Source organism: Clarias gariepinus, chromosome 15 (assembly GCF_024256425.1).
Source record: "Clarias gariepinus isolate MV-2021 ecotype Netherlands chromosome 15, CGAR_prim_01v2, whole genome shotgun sequence".
Taxonomy (NCBI): Eukaryota; Metazoa; Chordata; class Actinopteri; order Siluriformes; family Clariidae; genus Clarias; species Clarias gariepinus.
The window spans coordinates 30,312,141-30,332,839 of record NC_071114.1 but is presented as its reverse complement, the minus strand read 5'-3'; the positions used below and the strand labels follow the sequence as shown (position 1 = coordinate 30,332,839).

General features: G+C 41.2%; 1 protein-coding gene across 12 annotated transcripts in view; it reads right to left on the bottom strand.

The window, feature by feature from the left end:
- Positions 1-20,699, bottom strand: part of plekha7b (pleckstrin homology domain containing, family A member 7b) — a 120,504-nt gene extending 99,805 nt beyond the window's left edge. For 3 of the 12 annotated variants that reach the window (XM_053512925.1, XM_053512933.1, XM_053512926.1), the window contains exons 1-3: positions 20,365-20,699; positions 20,129-20,205; positions 19,719-19,776 (exon numbers count right to left, since the gene is read on the bottom strand). In XM_053512925.1, the coding sequence (XP_053368900.1) occupies positions 19,719-19,776; positions 20,129-20,205; positions 20,365-20,447 (218 nt within the window). In that variant the 5' untranslated portion in view covers positions 20,448-20,699. Of the gene's footprint in view, positions 1-2,955; positions 3,235-19,718; positions 19,777-20,128; positions 20,206-20,263; positions 20,339-20,364 lie in introns of those variants that run through there. The other 9 variants (XM_053512935.1, XM_053512928.1, XM_053512934.1 and 6 more) reach the window with 5 other exon arrangements.

The window sequence follows — 20,699 nt, the reverse complement described above, 5'->3', positions numbered from 1 at the left end:
AAATAAAAAATGGTCAAGTTTATTCTTTTAACTTATTATGTTAAATAGAGTGTAGTCATTTTATACATGTTTAAATAAATACAAATTATACAAAGTGATAAATTCATTTATAGATTAGAAATGTTTAAATTAAAATATAATACCATGTAAAATTAACCTGCACTGATGAAGGGTTTTATACCTGATATTCCTAAAATTCTCTTTTCATTTTGTCATCATGGGCTACTGAGTGAAGATTAATGAGAATAAAAAAATGATATAAACAACTGTAGCATCAGGCTGTAATATCTTAAGAGAAATGAGAATATTAATTTCGTGATACTTTGCGTTTTCTAGACCAGGCGTGATATCATTAGCCAAACCTTCAGCTTGTTCCAGTAGCTGCAGCTAAACCATGAAAAACTTATTTTAATTCGACCTTGCTGTACCGTGTAACCTTCTGCATTAAACAAATACCCGCTGGACACCACGGTGCCAAACAACATGATTCAGAGATCAGCAGCTTACACAATCGAGCGAGGTGATGTAGCAGGCGCTCGGTGTGCTGCTATGGATTACTCATGGCTCGTACAGGAGGTGATGGTGGAGGTGAGACGGGGAGATAAAACAGCCTAAATAAATCCCAGACGAGGACTTATCACTCATCACTCAGCGGTGGGCCATGATAACACACAAGAGTCGAGTCTGAAATGTCAAAAAGATTCAACAGCATTCCCTGGTGGCCCCCGGAGGAAGAGCAGCGGGTCGCGGCGGATCGCTCGCGCGCTCAGGCAGGCGGATGATTCATTCCGACGGAAATCACTTTGTCCTCTCAGCGCAGATATTTCACACCGGTTTTAAAACCTGCCCTGTACGTCGCTCCGGGCTGTTAGTCCCCTGATCAGCCCTGCTCTACCGTATGAGTGTGTGTGTGTGTGTGTGTGTGTGTGTGCTGGAAGGTCAGATAGCTAAACCATGCACAATTAAAGACATAAATTGCACCAATCACTGGCTCTGGTCTCAGTCATTGATGTCCTGTGCACTTTATTGTGCCGGGCTGCACATATTTCCTGCGTTCCACTCACTTATAAAACATCACAGGGCTAAAGTTCAAAGGAGTGAAATGTTTCCACACGTCTCTGCACAGACGTTACAATCTGCACTCGAGTGAAACGCCGCCCTTTCGCCAGCACTACACTAATGCAAATGACCTTATAAACAACTGCTTCGAAAAGGTGTCCAAGTTTGCTTACACACACGCACACACACACGCACACACACACACACACACACACACACACACGCACACACACACACACACACACACACACACACACTGTTTAGTCTGATTGAATCAAAACCTGCCGCGTTTATCTCGTCAGTGAAAAAAGCGCTTAGGAACTAAATAACGGTCCAGAAACCGTCATGAGAAGACTCTACATCCTGGAGCAGACTCAAACACAGGAAACACACGTGCACGCAGACGCCCAGTGTGTTTCAACAAACAGATCGACATACACTGCCGTGAAAAACTATTTGCATAATCACGTAAATGATTCAGATCATCAAACATTTTTAAATATCACACAAAGATTAGCCGAATAAATGCAAAATGCAAGTTTTAAATGATGAGTTCATTTATATATATATATAAGCTGTCCAAACCTACCTCGTCCTATGTGAAAAAGTAATTGCTCCCTTGCTAAATCATGAATGACCTGTGATTACCCTCATTTTTTTTTTTTAATCCGATTTAAAATTCACTTTCCAGGCCTGATTCCTGCCAGACCTGTTGAATCAAGAAATCACTTAAATACAACCTGTCTCTCACATCATGCAGCGATCCTTAAACAGGCCGTCCATACTTGAAAACCCTCCGATGTGGCTGAATTAAAACTATTTTGCAAAGAAGAGCGGGCTAAAATCCCTCCACAGTGATGTGAAAGACTCAATGCCAGGAAACACAAACGCTAGATTGCAAGACTGATACAATCAATTATTATTATTAGGTTAAGGGGGCAATTACTTTTTCACATAGGGCCAGGCCAGCTTTTTCTCCCTTAATAAATGAAATCATCTGTATTTTCTATTTACTCGGGTTATCTCTTTGTGTAATATAAAAATTTGTCAATTATTTAAGTGTGACAAATATCCCTAAAAAAACATTTTAAATCATGAAGGGGGTAAATATATTTTCACGCCACTTTTTAATAAAGTTAATAAGACAAAAATAAGGCAAAGGAACTGCAAAGTGTAAACTCCGCCCTGAAAACTTAAAAATGACAGCTTTAAGCGCTGACACTGGAGACTCCTTCAATCTCCTCAATCACACACACACACACACACACACACACACACACACAAATCTGTTTAAGTATGATCTGTTAAGGAAGAAAGATTAAATATCCGAATAAGCGCATTGTGATTTTCATATTTATTTGATATTAGAGTTTATAAAGAGCGCACATATTCAAGCAATAATAAGCTGTAAGGATCAAACCCACAATCCTTCACTCACACAACAAAGGCCTTTCAGTAGTAATCATTATAATTCTCCTCAGCAGGACAGAAAGAAACTCCGGATTCCTGTCATAGTCTGAATCGCAGAAATCCCACCAACCCAACAGTTGGAAAGTCGGAACAAACAGCGCACATTGTTACCGAGGCGAGCGGCCTCGGCTTCACCGAGCACGGATCATGTCTTCTTTTTCTCTCGCTAGGTTTCAGAAGGGCAAAGATGAGTCTTGATGCAATTTAAAATGCAATCTCTGCCTGCTGGGAGAGTTTTTTATTTTTTATTTTTTTAGACAGAATGCGGTAGATATTCTGTCATCTCTGATTCAGCACTGGGAATAAAACCCGAGCGAGCTCCAGTTAGAGGTTACTGAAGGACTCTCAGCTTCAAGGGGAAAAAAAATGAGAAAAGAAAACTTTTGATTAAGGTATAAAGAGCTGCATCGATCTTAACCAGGTTACCTTTCCTCCGCTATGGAGCTTTCATCCCCTTCTTCACTGATAACCTCCAGATGAACCGGGACCCCCTCCAGATCCTGATTATCATCTTGCGGAGGTAAGCAGCCGCAACAGATGCCCATGCTGACGCTAGATCCCGCGCCACCTCTGCCCGCGGGTCCGCTGCGTCCTCTCTCTCGCACACCGTATCTGCTCGCTCGAGCATGTTGTTTATCGCACATCGTTATGGTGAATGCACATCATCTCGCCTGTGAATGTCAATGCGTCCTGCGACTGCTCCGGGGGTTAAATCTCACCCGTTTAATCATGTCTGATGGAACGGCCTCTGAGCGTCAGACACAGGACCCCACTGTGTCCTGCCGTCAATCCTGCCTTTGTTGTTTTTTTTTGTTTTTTTTTTCTCTCCACGCTGCCCTGTTCCCCCGTATACTATTATTGCCCACCAAGTACAAAACAATGTGTTCTTAGCCTGGCGTGGCCTCATGGTGGATGTGATGGTGCCATGACACTGCTGAGGTTCCTGCTTGGTGGACAATTTAAAACAACCAACCTAAAAAAAAATTCTCACTATTTCATTTAGAAATTTTTCACCATAGTGTTTAATGTAATGTCTGGAAGATAAATGGTGCAGGAAGCAGATTGTAAACTAGTGTTTCTGCTAAAACTACCCCCCCCCCTCCATCTCTTGCTCGCTTTCACACCTCCTGGCCGGTTTGGTCCATTGCGGCTTCACTGCGCACGAGCCTCACCGCAAAAGGGAAATCATTAAGCAGTCCTGTCACAGCGCAAAGGGGTCCTGCCTCCTCCTCCTCCTCCTCCTCATCTCCTCCACCCCCTTATCCTCCTCCTCCTCCTTCTTACTGAAAAACGCAGCATAATCACTTCAGCCCTGATTCTCCTCCACACACACAGCTAGAGAGAGCTGCAAACGCCCTGCAGTAGAACACCAACATTCTATCCATATGCAAGCGCACAGTATATGCCACCGTGCATCAGAGCACTGTTACTTAAATATTCACAGGTGACTAGAGAAAGAGAAAGAAGGGGTTTAACACAAAAAACAGCAACTAGCATGTGTCAGCATCAGGAAATAAACCGCAAGACGCTGCAAATAAGTTTCAACCATTTATTCACAGACAAACACAGAACATTCCAACGTCTTGTTTTCTAGCGTCTCACACATGCAGATTTAGTGTTCATGCCAGCTAGTACTGAGAAACAACCGCGACCAGAAACAAACACATCTTTCATGCCACGCGTTCATGAATTTCCATTTCTGTGCCGTGAATTTTATTCACATTTGTTCAGGGGGAAAAAAAAAACAAAAGCATATGGGTGTTGTGGCGATGCGTCAATATTATAAAGCAGCAGAATAATCGATAACGGCTACGCTGGGGAAAGCAAAAGAGGCCCAAATCTGACTTTTTGATCATATCTGACTCAGAGTTATTTCTCTTATAACAGTGCGACCAGCCCAAATCACCTGGAGTCTAAAGGTTACTAACGTAAACTCTGAAACTCCTCACCATATTAGCACGAGCTAACTCCACCCAAACTCCTGGTTAAACAATAAAATTAGGCACATGACAGGAACAAATGGAGCAGGCTGTCGTTTGGAACACACCAACGCACATCAGTTACCAACCACAAGCTAGCAAGCTTAGTTAAAATGCTACGGTGGCTAACGTTATTTCATATGCTAATGTTACACTCATCATCCATACCCTACACGTTGTCCCGTGTCAACTCCTATATTTCTTGCAGTGAGTTAAACTACAATGATTCCACTTTGCTGCACAGCAGACAGCTAGCGGTTCGACACCTGCAATGGAGCTGTCACTCAAATCACCCACACCCTTAATTATGTCTCATTTTACAGCTTAATATAATTGTAATTTATGAGTAACATCAAAGTTCACTCCCTGTACAGTTTTCACGAACAGGAAATTTAGCTATGGAGACCAAAACTGTTTATTGTACCAGGCTGTATCGTTTAGGCATTATAACATGGGACTCTATGGGGAACTGACTCACCTAGTGGTCATTCGAGGAACTGCATTATTTTTATTTTTTGCCATTTCCATTCTGAAGTCGTTTTTTCGGAGCTTGCCCCTTAGTTACCGCTCTGATTTGGACGACTTGATGTGCCTTCTCCTGAATCAGAAATAAGTTCTGGGATTTGGCACAAATCAGTAAGTGGATTTTACATCAATTCAACTTAACATTTATTCGATTTCCCTCAATTTTATTTTATTTATATGTTGCTTTTAACAATGATCATTGTCACAAAGCAGCTTCACAAAATAAAAAAATAAAATTAGGAAAATGAGTATAAAATGTAGAAGGAAATATATATAAAACAAAATGATCAGATTGTCCCTGATGAGCAAGCCGAGGACAACAGGGGCAAATTCATCAAAATTTCATGGAACATGACGTAAAGAAGGATTCCAGTAGCAGCATAGTGGGGTAACAGACCTCGTAAATAAAATTTAGCGTGAAAGCTAAAACTTTAACGTAAGACTGATAGACACTAAACACGTGAAGCAAAGAAACGGATGAATATCCCACTTAATTTACAGCTAATTTGAATGCCTTACGTGTTCCTTTGTGCACGCAGGTCAGTTGAGGACCGTGATCTGTTCAGATTAATGTCAGATACAGATCACACTGATAATATAGTGTAGACATCCTACGAAACTTGCTCTTACTTGGACAGTAAATCACACAGTAAAGCCATCACGACTGAGTAAAGTCCAAAATCCTGATATCTGACAGAGATATGGTCCTTTTATATGCCTTGGGTTGCCGCTATAGCTCTGCCAAGGTGAACTCCAGTTTGATAACTAGCTGCCTTCACATTTAATTCAGATTTAATTACGCTGCAGAAACCGAGGTAAAGATGAGAACAGATGATTTTTCAAGGAGAAAATTATGAACAAATTTCTCTATAAGCGTAGCAGATGAGCACTGGGCCAGCTTGTCCTTCAAAATGTGGGCACGTACACGTACAGGACCGCGCATCGACTTCACAAAAAGTTTAATTTAATCAAAAGTCATTAAAAGAATGAACAAAACCTACCTCTAGCATTACAAGTTCATGACTTCGAATTAGTATCTCACAGCTTCATTAATTTAAAAAAATACAATAAACAAATAAGAGGATGTAGTGGATCCAGTGCTATGTTTATACACGTGAAATATGAATGTTGATGCAATTTTAATTATACACCAAAGTTGCAGTGATAATGTGATAATTACAACAAAGACTGTTTATCCAGCAACAGATTGGGGGTGTAGTGGTTAGCACCATGGTTAGCAATCATGCCTTCAGGGTTGAAGGTTCAAGCCCTGCCTCAGGTCTGTGTTTAGTTCTTTTATGCCATTACTTATGGTATAAACACTTGTTAATCCTCATTGTTTAGCTGTTCTGGTTCATGTTTCATCAATAAACCCTTAATACAATGGTTAATCTTTTTGTTACTCTTTGGGTTGCGTGCTGTTGTAGGGAAAAAATCAACAACGTAGCGGTGGTGTGCACTGGTTACCCCCTAAGACACGCAGAATAGGCTGAATGGCGCGTGTGTGAGTGTGTGTATGCTTGTGCCCTAAGATGGATTCTCATACTTTCCAGGTTGTATCCCGCCACCCCCTCGTCCCCATCGCCTCCTCGTGCCCCGAGTTCCCTGGGATCGGCTCAAGGTTCACGACCCTGTACAGATAAGCTCTGTAGAGAATGAATAGGTGAGTGAGTGAGTGAGTGAGTAAAGTAGTTTGCATTTTCTATATCAGATTTTTTTTATTTGGGGTTTAAGGGTAAGTGCCATGCAGGTAGTTTAAACTAGATTAAGTACCCGTTGTTGACAGTTAAAGAGTTTGGATAAATAGTTAAAAGGTTAAAGCTAAAAAAAAGCTGATCAGCTTTAATTTAATCTGGGATATTTTAATTCCATGTTGAAATACAGAAAAGTTTATGTTTAAGCCTTGTTGATGCTAAGTTATCAGCCAAGTCCACTCCCTGTTTGGTAATCGGAGAGATGAGAAATCTAAAAAGTAGATCAGATAAAGATGAGGTTTTGTCTTTAAGCGCGTTACAATTCACTTACACCACCTCAGCAGTGTTATTCCAGCCAAAATGAAAATATCAACTAATCCCAGTAAAAATATTCAGTTTAGCTTTTCCGTTAAACTTCAGCCAGATATCCAAGAGGTGCGAACGTTTTATTAAATTTTGTCCAGACAGTTTTGCGTGATGCTGTGACAAAACCTGGCTGGACAGACAGACAGACAGACAGGAAATTTTCTCAGACTGATTTCGGGTCCTCCCTTTAATGAAACGTAAAGATATCATTGAAAGAGTGAGTTCTATAAATATGTGAGAACTAAAGGTTTAATATTTATATAGATAACCTGAATGCAAGGCTCTTAAGCGTGTGTGTGTGTGTGTGTGTTACTCTGAACTTCCCCTCCGAAAGTACTGATGGACATTTTTAGTCGCCCAGACTGCTTCTATCTAAACACTGTATATGATTATGTCCAAACACATACCTAAACACACACACACATGTTTAGTTTGTACAGACACACCCTTTTGCAAATGAATTAAGTGGAAGCAGCGTTAGAGTGAAGCAAGTTCAACTTGTTCTGTTAGTTATAACTGTGTGACGCTTTTGTGATCAAAGTACGCAAAACCAGCTCTTAAAGTCAGATAGATGTTTTACAAATGAGCCACCAGTGGAGCTCCTTTTACTCCTAAATGACTTTCAGTGCGTGTGAGAAGAATATTAGCTGTGAGACTCAGTTTTAATATTCAGTAAGAAACCCAATACAGACCCATCACACACACACAGCGTTTAACCAGCAACAGTGAAACAAAACCCTGAAGTAATAAATCTGAGCCGGAATGAAAAACCCTATTAGATTTTACTGAAAACTAAATCTTTTTTTTTTTTTTTTTTATGTTAAGCAAAATTGCAATCCAAAACATAATTGACCCCTAAAGTCTCAGCTTAATAACTAGTAAACATTTGCAATAACACCAGATTTAGCATGATTATAAAAGAGCTGTTAGCATGGCTTTGTGTAAATAAGAAAAAAAAAAAAAAAACAGCAGCTAGCATGATTTTGCTTAAAATGATTTCTGGTATGATGTGGTTAAATTAAAAGACAAAACAACTTCTATAATTTTAATAATAAATGAAAAAATACTTTTTACATTTATGTTAAAGAAACATCAGCTAGCATTATTTTGTGGCAGGACTGCTAGCTTGATTTAAAATGACTCGAAAGCAACAGCTAGCATGATTGTGATGAACGATTAAACATGATTAGCCTGATGTAAAAACAGCTGCTAAACATAAAACCAGATCTATTTCAGAGAAAAGCAGTCGCCAGCAAAATGTGGTGTGATTATAAACGAGTAGCTAACAACAGATGCTGTCAAAAACAGACGCGAGAACAAATTGTCTGATTAATCTGAAGCAACGAGCATCATTTAGAATAAATTTTAAAATAGCTACTATTATGATCTAGTTTAAAATGATAACCCAGCAGGTAGCGGTCACTAGCATGATTTTGGGTGCTTGTAATATACCTGTTAGCATGACAACTTTGAGTTGATAAAAACAGCAGCTAGCATAAAAATACCTGCTAGCATTGTTTTGTGTGGACCAGATTACAGCCTGATGTATGTGAATAAAAGTTAGCTTATAGCATTATTTAAACCGGTTAGAAAACTTTTTTTTCTTCATTTTTTAAAAGGCAGCTGCTAGCATGAATTAATATCAGTATGAGTTGCTAGCATTCCCCCAAATGAATAAAAGACAATGAATCTGTGCTAGTAATGTGGGAAAAAAAAAAACACTGCTTCATTAGCAGAGGTGAGATATTAGCGCCTGTAGAGACCTCGCGGCCCTTTCGTCACACTTTTAACACTGATTATCCCTTCACATTTTACACATTCTACACAGCTAATTGGCGCGTTCAGCCTTAGGTGCTACACAGAACCAGATTACAGAGAATAACAAGCGTGTGACTTGGCAGAAACCTCTTTTTTGAATGTTTGCAATACCTACAGTAGTTTAGTTAGTGTCAGACAACCTAATGCTAATACTGTAAATCTAAACTTTAAGAAAATTAAATCTAAACGAGATGTCATTATTAAGTTTATAGTTTCTTTTGAGAAGCAACAAGAACAGAGCCTTGCATAAGCATTTACCTCCTCAAACCTTCCCACAATATATTTGAAATGAAGCTGCAGGCTTTTAATTATACTATAATTGTGTAATTATGATCATATTTAACATTATGTGCAAATTGAATTCCGACAGCCTAATAGCAAACAAAGGTTCGAGCACCCCCTGTGATCTTTGGCATCCCTTTAAGGAGGGACGTGGACCCTAGGTTGGGATGGGAACAATGGGCATGGATGATTGCATAAGTATGCCCCCCGCTGTCCCCACAAGCCCCCCCACCACCACTGCCCACACACACACCCACACACACACAAAACACAACACCCCAACCCATCTGCACCCCTTTTCCTGTTCAGTCACCATCAGAAGTCACATGATTAGCTAAATGCAGTCAACCTGTGTATCCAGTGCCTTCAGTATAAACTTCCGCAAGAACCCAGAGAACATATCTAAGCACACAGCATCATGAAGGTCAAGTGGAAATATATATTTTTTATTAATTAATAAATACATATAAAAATAATAACAAACTTCTGAAAATTTAGTCTCCATCAATCAACTTTTATACACAGTTATATAAATAATTAAAATTGAATCGATGAATGAATAAATAAATAAGCTGCACTTGTGTATTAGAAAAGCAGAACCAAAGAAGCCAAGGGTGAGAGGTGTTTACTGCAGGGATACTAATATACAGGATACTAATATACTTGACGACGTGTCTAGAATGTGTATTAATTGCCTAGAAATTAATAGTTGAACCTTGTGATGTTGAGTTGAGACAAACAATAATCTCTGAAATCAGACGATCCAAAACTCAATCTCCACCCATCTCCTGTCAACCTGTTTCTCCTAAGCAATCATTTGACAAATTAGTCACCTAAAAGAAAAACGAGTAAAAAACATTTTTTTTTAAATCTCCTGAGATCTCAAAGAGAAACATTTTCTGTAGGGAAAAAAGCAGAGCAGTATTCCTCTGGGGAAGACACAACAGGAATATTGTCCCAACAGGACTCCATTGTCGAGCCGTGTCTTTGGGGAGCTATAGGATTGCAGCGGTTCAATGCAGCCCGAGTCGCGCAGGTATCCGTTTGCGCAGCTCGAGGTGAAAACACTTTTTTTTCACAAGTGGAGCGCTAGACATTCCTGCGTGACTTTCCACATCGGTCACAACCGTGCTACGGGGAACACAGCAGCACATCAAACTAGAGTTAAAAAAATACATTTTGCGGTTAAAATATAGAATGAAAAAATGTTTAATTGACTCATTGTCACACAGGAATGCATGTACAGGGTGCGCTGGTGGACGTTTTGATGGGTGAAGGGAGGGAGCTAAGGAGGTTGGGGGGGGGGGGCTACAAGTGAGCATTTTTACTACGCTCGCTCAAGCTTAACAGTCCCTCCATTGTGTCACGGCGCTTCTCATTTCCAGCAGCCTGCTGCACCAGAAACAGGCCGTTGTCAGGGCAGCGACATGTGGACTTGGACCGGGCTAGGCCTCTTCAGCACACAATGGGGACGGGGTGGACGAGGGGGGGAGTCAGGACAGGAGTTCACCGCCGACTCACAACGACTGTCAGGACTACTGACGCTGATTCCGGCCTAAACAAACATTTTCCTCTGTACTTTTATTACCAAAAGAAAAACACAAGGAGAGAATTAGCTAGTCGCAGCACAGGTTGCAACGTCAATATCACATTATCAGATGTTATTGTAATGGCATACATGAGCGTGTCCTCCTGGCGCCCCTTAAACCTGCTTACATACTTATCAAGGTGCTAGTAAGCTAGCTCAGATAAGTATCAAAGCATCGACTGATTTTAGCCAAAATATATTGTCACCATGACACCATCACCTGTTCATGAGCTGACCGGTAAGCTTGCACACATAGGTCAAAATAGGTCAAAATAGGCCAGGGGAAGCTCAGTGGCTAAGGCATAGGACTACGGTTCGGAAGGTCCCAGGTTCAAACCCCACAACCACCAAGTTGCCCCTGTTGGGCCCTTGAGCGCAGCCCTTAACCCTCAACTGCTCAGATGTGTAATGAGATAAAAATGTAAGTCGCTCTTCAATAAGGGCATCTGCCAAAATGCCTAAATGTAAAATAGTGTGATTTCAATAGGAGTCTCGATTCACATCGGGGGTTTACTTAACATGCAGCAAATTGGTAAAAAATACAGCATTACCATGGCAACAACAGTCTGTCAATCCCCGACATTAGCTTGTTAACTGGTGTTAAACTAGTACACGCACTGGTCACAAAATATCGATTATTCAACAGCCACACAATTTATATTTTATCTTTGACTATAAAGATTTCATAGAAAGAAGGAGTAATAGGGTATAGTACAAACACTTCTAATTGTTAGAAATTAGTATGCTAAAAATGTCAAAATGTAAATAACACATTACATCTTCAAAAAGCACCTTAAATCAAAGATAAAGCCACTGAAATTCCACTAAAGCCCCTAAAGCTCAGCCTAGGAGCTAAAAATATCTCAAACATTGTGAAAAACTCCATGATTCATCTCTATCACCTACTTTATCAGAGACTAAAGAGAAATCCCAGCAGGCCGTTTCTCCGTTCAGCTTAATTACCTGAGTGCACCCGGGCCCGGGTCCTGGGTTCTGCCTTTGCCATTAGCTGCCATAAGCAACGTATTAAATAACTGGCGGCCACCGAGCTGGCGATAAATCAAACCAATTTTAGATCGAGGATCCCACAGAGTACTGGACGCTCTCCCTATTACATCTTTGGTCAATGGAGGGAGAGAGAGAGAGAGAGAGAGAGAGAGAGATAGTCACATCAGCAGAAAAACCAGAACCCTCAGGTGAGGGTAACCTGCTCCTGCCGTCTGCTGTTCAATGCACTCTGCTTCTGAATGGCATTTACATCTTCAAAACTGTCTAATATTCTTTTCTTTTTTATTTAGGGGAAATGAAAGAGGTTTCAGATAAGCACAAGTTAACACTTCTAACCATCTGTTACCTCTACACAATTATACATATAATTATTGTGCATGTACTCTAATTTTATACATTTTAATGATTTTCTATCCATATTATATTCGGTCACTGCTATTTTTTGTTGCACTTATTTGCAAAAATATATTTTCACTGTAAAAAAGATATTTATTCATGTATGTACAGTATTACATATACTCTAACTGTAATAAAGTCTGGTAAAAGAGGAATAAAACACTAAAGGAAAATAATAAGATGGTGGTACAGTAAGTGCAACTCCTCAGGACAGGATATAACATCCTACAACAGCACAACATGGAGTCGCATTTTTTACCATTTTTATCAGTTAGTGTATTGCAAAACACATAGAAAGCTTTGCAGAATGATGAGTTATTAATAATATAATATGCCACAAAATGGAACAACAATTCATCGGACCCCCAGATCCCTCTAGTTTCTTCTCCTTGAAGAACACGCGACCCAGGGAGGCGTAAATTCTCCCCTTCTGTCGTGTTTCAACCTAAAAACAGTTCCGGTTTCCTTTCCCACTGATGTTAACAAGCAGAATGTGACACTGAGACAATGTACACAAGCAGCGCACAGGATCCAAACAGGAACCATAAAGCCCTTAAAGGCACGGACACGCACCATATCTCACCGCCGTGACATTTGTGCCGTCGTACATCTGAGAGCCGTAGTGTTGTTGTTTTTTGTCGGAGAGCACATTCGACACAAAGACTGCCTTCATGTGACCGGACAATAAAACTGTCAGCACTAATGCAGTTTCAAAATCGTTTTCGCTGACCTTTATAAACTCGCCGGTCATTATGAGAATATTGTGGCTGTATTTCTCACTGGAGAGCCAGACGTTTGTTATTTTTTTTTAATGTCTCTGAAAAAAGAAAAGATATAGTAGGGTTATTGGCGTGCAAAGCTGCGGGTAAGCCAGTAATGCACTCTGAGTCATGTTGAATAACAAAGCTGCAACAATAATGGAGCCATGCTGCTTTTGGCACTTGGGTGACTTTGCTGTTTGACAGAAATCCTTTAAGAGAATCCAGATGGATTTTTTTTTTCTGTTTGAACTTTAATCATGGATATACTGGTTTGTTTTCACTTCAGTTAACACTTTCCTGCATTACCCACAATGCCCTCCACCTAACTGCTGACCTGATGGTGGTGCTGCCTTCACTTCATCCCTACATGAAAAGAGAGCGATGCAGCGGCGCTTTAGTGTTTTAAGGCGTTTTCACATTAACCAGGGTGCATTTGTATCATGCCCAGAAACAATTGCTTCCCCCTCCACACACACACACATCAACGATAACCTTCGTGCTACGTGCGACGCTCTCACGCGCCTTCCTACTGTGTAGATCAGAGGATGAGATCTGCGCGGACTACGTACACGTGGAGATTACAAAGGAGACAGACGGGACTTATGACGTCAGTGATCTACCGCCGTTCCTTAGGTATGATTGGTTTACATATCTGATTACAGATCCGCGCCCAAGTACGCTGTATCTTCAAGCAGACTCGAGCGTGGAACGATTGTGTTCTCATTAAAGAATGAACCAGACTTTGTGGTCAGGTGTTCTTGGAAACAATCCCGAGTCACTGATGTGAAAACGCAACTTAATCTGTCCAGTTCTCTCACCTCCGCATCTGTACGCTCTGTTCAAACATAACGGCTTTCGAAGCTTCAACTTTCATGCTAAGACCATCATCAAAGATAATGTTAAGACCGAACCAAGCAACACATTAACACCAGAAACACAAAACACACCACACACTTTTCTATACACAGAAAAGCAGCTTTTAGTTGATTTGCTCAGCTTGAACCTGAACTGTTCCTTTGGCCTCTATGAACGAAGCCAAGATAACATTTTCATTTTTAAGCCCATTTCCCACTTTTTACGATTTTTGCTGTAAAACTGCTACGACTTGGCAAATCATCATACAGTAAGATCGTGCCTCATGTGTCAGCGTGACCCACAGAGATCTGCAGCTTGCTGGCGTAGGTTACGAATTCTTCCATAGACAATCGTAAGCACTGTAGCGGCACCGTGTCATGTGACGGCAAGAAGTTTTAAGCACTATGATAGTATTAATGAAACAGTAAATGATCTGCCACCATGTCAGTTATTTCAGGTTTCTCCGTAGGGTTCTGTAGACTCCTTAAAGAGCTTGTTTTAAGTAATCTAATGATTTGAGACTACTGTACATCAGGAGGCCTGATTCTGAACCCATAGTGATTTGGAGCAAAACACATAAAAGTGGGAACTGTGCTTAAGATGGATATCACATTCTCTCCACACTCAATAATCTGCAGAATAATCTGGAAAGGAAATGTTTTAAGACAATAAATTTTATAATCGTCAGGACAATCGGTTCCAAATCCGCCTGGCCGATAAAGCATCGTGATCGCTTTGTACTCCTCATGTTTTAAGAGAACCACATGAGTGACCTTTTTTCCCCGAGTTATCATTTGAGGTAGATTCTGTGCTGAAGCTCCCAAGTGCTGTAACGAGAATGTGTTTGCTCCATTATACAGAGACACTGACCAAGGCTTCTCTGAGATTAGGCAAGCGGAAGAGGCGGATAGCGCTATCCTTCGAGTGTGTTACGCCATACCAAATGTGCAAAAAGATGCTATTAGCTGGCATCACGGGCTCAGAGTAAGCACCTGAACATCTTCCTCCTCTCCTGGTTGGTATCTGTTGCCTTGATGGGAGCGCACCCTAACAGAGAGACAGGGGGAACTGTTTGATAAGCCTTATCAGTGGACAGGTTTAATCATTTACCCCAGTAACACAAGCCTTTTTATCACCAACCTGCTGAAACAATTCATGTACAATCCTTTATTCTTACTTCCCTCTCACTGCTTTGTGTTGGATTGATGTGAGATGTTTTGAGAACGTCTGGAAAAGCAAAGAAGGTTGCTTTCATCCAGTGTATGTTAATACATCTGTTTCCTCGGTTGGATTATTTGTCTACTTTTATCTGTTCCGATCTCCAGTACGAGCACAATACCAGGGAACGATATTCCAGATGTTTGTGTTCTGTTTGTTTCAGTCCGTGAGCTTGTGTGAATTCCTGACATGAAGGCGAAACATTTTTAAGCTAAGCAAAGATTAAGACGGGACGCTTCTCACGTCCAGCTCTTGCTTTTGTGGAGAGCTCTTGTTTCTCATGCACACGCTCAAAGGGCTCAAGCGGCCTCTCCAAAGCTAACAGAGAGAATAATCCACTTGTAAACACGCCTCCTCGCCTCCTCGTCTGGGGCACTGCAGACGGGAAGGCGGTCATCATCGGCACGCCGGTAACCGCAGCAACGGCCGGAGGAGGAATCTGATGCATGCAGATGCGTTACAGAAGCACATGACGCTGGTCTATGATTAATGCTGGTGCTGTAGGAAATGAAAAGCAATGTCACGGGGGGCACAGGTGCTGCTCACTCCCGACCAAAAGCTGAATCCGGCACAAAAACACAGCAGGAACAAAAAATAAATAAATAAAAAAAAACAAGACTGCTGATGTTATAAATAACTGTATGATGAAATTATGGATTAAATAATCACCCACAAACTCAGCGGTCAAGCAGGAAAGGAGTCCAGACCGTCCCGAGGACGCAGAGTGACTTTGATGTTTTTATATGACATACATATATATTTAATAAATGAAGATGAACGGTTAGAGTGACTTTGGCAGGAACCGAGAACACCATATATCGCGCCATATATCTCTGTCATCGTAAACTCATACAGCCACATGTCCAACGCCTGCAATCTACCGGACGCACAGGACAGGACAGGGACAAGGAGAGCAGAGGAGGTTCTGTAGTGTGTAGAAAACCCATTTATCACAAGTGTGTCAAAGAAAATCAATTATTTATTTATTTCACCTTCAGTTAACCTTAAGTAACCTCGAATCACAGATCACGGCAAACATTCTCAACACTGCGCTAATCAAACGCATCCAGTAGTGTTAGCATCAGGATTCCCTGACACTCAATCATTTGCTCTAAAAAATAACTAACTAAACACAATTCTGATGCCCTGCACTGAAAAAATAAAAATATATATATTTTTAAAGATAAAAGATTTAATCTATATCCATGCATAGACATGAAGAAACAAACTAGGAATATTCAAATATTTTTAAAAATGTTGCTAATATCGCTCACATTAGCTTATCTCATTATTTCCTGAACAGCTAGTTAACTAGCTCACTTCGATTTACTTAGTCAAACTACGTTTCATCGTTACCATGACAACACAGGATCTGTTCACTGATTGCCTATGTTTACAAAGTAGAAAGATAGCAAATTAGCTTAGCAAGCAGGCTAACTCTGAGGCTAGCATAATTCCAGGGACACTAAATTATAAATATAACAATATTTATTTTGTAATTATCCATTTATAGCTTGACTCAATTCTGAGTTCATTTAACACATTAGTTCCCGTTCTCACCTACGGTGAAGCAGCTGTAAACATCTGTACCCTCCCTTTTGCCTTGAAGTGAATAAGCCAAAAAAAATTCTATTTGAATGAGCTGTTACCATAGACATGCAGAACGTGTTCTGCTTTTCCAGAAAACGAATCAACCTCCAAACCTCTTCACAGTGTCTGGTTTTATAACTGTGACCTTCGCACTTATTGTTTGTATTTAATAACTGCATGTAGATAAGCTCACAAAAGATTCTTTACCATCCCTATACAGATCAGGAGGGAACAGAGGCGTTTGTATATCTGTAAACACAATTCTGAGTGATACTCTAAGAAAGGTAAAAGTTTTTTAAGGAGAATCATCACTGATGACGAGACACAGATTCATCACTACGAATCTGAGGACGGGAACATCCTCAACCACCGACCAAGAAAAGTTCAAAAGTCAAAACCTTCAGCTGGAAAATTCATCAACGTTTACAGTTTTCTGGGATTCTCAAGGGCCAAAAGTATTGGGACATTATCAAGAAAAAGCAGTGCTCGTTACAGTGAGACGCTTATTGAAGAGCTGAAGACTAAACTTCGGTAGTGCCATCAAAGCACGTTGTGATATCGCGTGACGAGGCACATCCGTGCACTTCTGTATAGGAAGCTAAACACATGGTGGACGGAGTCTATTTCTATCAGAGTCGCCCCCAATGAGTCGCGCCGATCCACCGGGCTGTGCAAATAAACGAGATCATCTCTGCGTTATCCAGATCGTCGCGCTGCGCTGTCCACTAGGCCGCGCAGACATTTGGTCCATCCAGGGCGGCTCAATCGGGTGCCGCAGTTTCAATCCCACTTTTGATGTGTTTGGCTTCCCATACTTCGGCCCACACTGTCAACACTCTGAGGTCTTAAAGCGTCCTCCCTATAGTCCTGATCTGGCTCCATCTGACTTTCACCTGTTTGGTCCCCTGAAAGCGGTCCTACAGGGATGAACATTCACTTCTGATGAAGAAATGAAGACAGCGGTGCATTCGTGGCTCACTGCTCGGCCTAAATAATTTTTTCAATGAAGGAATATGAAAGCTTGTGGACAGACGGACAAGATGTATTAAAAAAGCAAGGAGACTGTAGAAAAATGATGTATTTTTCTTTTTTAAAAGTTAATGAGAAATAAATTCTACAGCTAGATGCGAATAATTTCTGACTCTGACTGAAACACCAGAAGCAAAGTCTCGACATGGCTTGAGGTGATTTAAGGAGAAAAACACTCTCATACTTCAAATAACTGAAGTTCCACAGATTTGCTGCTAATACTTAGCTCCACTACTGACTGTTTCTCAAAGGTTTTGGTTCTTTGTCTCCTTGCAGAAGCAATCTGCTCTGTCACTGTTCACCAGCTGCACCTTCTCGTTCATTTCCATGCTCTCTGTGGCTGATACTCTCAAATACACAAAATTCTTATATCTGTTAACGAGTTAAATCCTGAGTCATCACGTCATTCTTACTCAGCACAGACAAGGTCAGCTTGGTAAATATTTAGTTTGGATGTCGGTTTGTGCGATCTTCATGAACTTTTCTATGTCAGAGATTAGCGACGGAGTCCATTTTTCACTTTCTTGCTTTTGTTTTAAATTGCAGCGACTTTACCTTGAGCCCAACTTTGATTCATGTTATATACAAAGGGTGTTCAAGTCCAACTGGGACTTTTGATGGTGCAGAATAACAGAACACGGTTCTGAGAGTAAAACTCCCTTTATTTCTCTATATAATCCCCCTGATACACTAATGCACTTATCGCAGTGTTTCACTAGTGCTTGGACACCATCAAGGTAGAAAGTTTTCTCAGTACACCAGAGTCATGATCGGACTGTCTGTCTGATTCAGGTCCGAAACCCTGGCCTCCCAGGAACTCCTTTATTAGACCCAACATTGTGGAAATGGCTTGGAGCGAGGTCAGGACTGTATGGGGATGTGGCAATAACTCCCAGCTGAGTTCCTGTAATTCACATGTTGTGTTGGTGAATGATTGTGGGAACATTTCACACAGACAGATGCGTCTCTTTCTGCTGGAATTTGGCGGAAGGTTATCCGTTGATTTTGACGGATCAATTGCAGTGAGCTCCAAGCCACTTTGGCTGGGATCGTCAGTCACGGATGTACGCCTTCTTTAAAAAGTTAGCACCGTTCAAAGGTTTTACTGCGGCTAAGAGTCTCATCATGGCACTATGCTTGAAGTCTTTTGCAAATGTCAATTGCGTGATTTATGCCTTTATCACCAGAAATGATCACAAGTCCCGGTTTGACTTGAACACCTCTGGTATAATGGCTGATTAACAAATTGTAATTCGTTCCCCAAAGGTCACACAGATTAGCAGTCCTTCCCTGGAAAAATAATATGCATATGTGAAATAGGAACACACTCTAAATGGGAAGTAAATTGATCAAAATAAACACCCAACCATAAACACACATTTACAACATCATTCGTACCTAGAGTTAATTTAGAGTCATCAGAATGTTTTTGGTTGGTGGACGAAAACCGGAGAATCATTAAATATCCTGTAACCCAAGCTCAGGCCAAACCTGGAACTCCCACAACCATGCGGCCTAATTCTAGGAACCGTAGAAAGGTTACTTCTCTTTATTTACTGCATTAGTTTAAATAATTTTTACCACATTCCTGCGCTTGAGGTCCTGTCCCTGGGTATAGATTTCAAATTCATATACATTTTTTTTTTCCTAATGAACACGGTGAGGAAAAAGTCCCTGGTATGACGTAAAAGAACCCATCACCAACTGGGCGACATCAGATAATATGAGTATAAATCATTTTCCTCTCTATCACAGCTGTGTAACCAGGAAAGTCATTATAGTTTCAACCTGGAGTGTGTTCACTGCGATCACAGTCCTCATGGTTTCTGGGTGTATCTTCAGGCTGAAGGACTGGTGTATGACGACTAAAGGACAGACAAGACATGGACTAATGTTGCACTTAAAGCTCCACACAGAGCAGCAGTCCAGTAACAGCACACTGCGCATCTCCAGCCTGCTCTTTCCTCAGTCCAGAGGTGGCTGGAGGCGCTGATGCAGAAAGCAATGCAGCTCCACTTCACTTCCACACACACACACACACACACCATTCAGGGTTAAAAACAGCCTAAAAAGCTCTTACTTGATGAAATAACTCGCGCCTTCTGTCGTGAATCCTTCCTCCCATCCTCGCGGTAAATCTACACGAGGAGAAAAGCCGAAAAAAAAGGTATATTTGAGCTGCATAGAGTTTACACACACAAACACACACAAACACAGAGCAAGAGAGAGACGCGCGCGCGATTTATTTCACTCGCAAGAGAAACAAACTGAAAACAGAACGCCTTTGATGTTTGTTTTCTTTTCATGTTTTTAAATCTTCGCGCTGCTTCACTTCAAAGTGTTCGGCTTCAGAAACATTGTATCTTCCCGATTCAACAATGTATCTTCCTGGAAATCTTTCGAAAGCGATTAATGGTCTGATTAAAAGGGAAAGTTCGAGGTGAAGAAGAGCGGGAGAAGAAGGAGATCCAGGACTCGGGTGGTTCCTACCTGATCGGATCATGTGGCCCGAGTTGACAGGTTCTCCTGTGCGGGGATGGAGCCAAGTGGTGCTGCGAGTTTGGTCGCTGGAAAATGAAAGGAAAACGCACACACACACACACACACACACATATACATACACACCTGTTAGGCTACAACAAGACCGACACGAAATGCGCAAAAGATTCCAAACGATCCGTCAACAAAACAAGCAGAACGATTTATATCACGATCTCGTGGCTCACTTGATGAAAAACACTCGTCCATCCCTGCAGACTCCGTAAGACCAGTGGTCAGGTAGAGTGTCCCGGCCGAGAGGAGCCGCCATGATCCCGCTTCACTCTTCCTTCATGCTGCTCTGCTCCAGTTAAAGGGGAAGCGCAAACTCCTGGGGGTAGTGCGGGAAAAAAAATAGGTGTGAGTCGATTAATCAGAGGAGGGAAAGAAAACCCGACTCGTATTTAATCCTGTGATAATAATCAATTAAATCGTAGCAAATGTGTCCTTTATGACTGGCTCTCTAACTAGGACTGAAGCTCATTACCACGAGTCAACCTGTTAATAACTAACCCTGTGCACT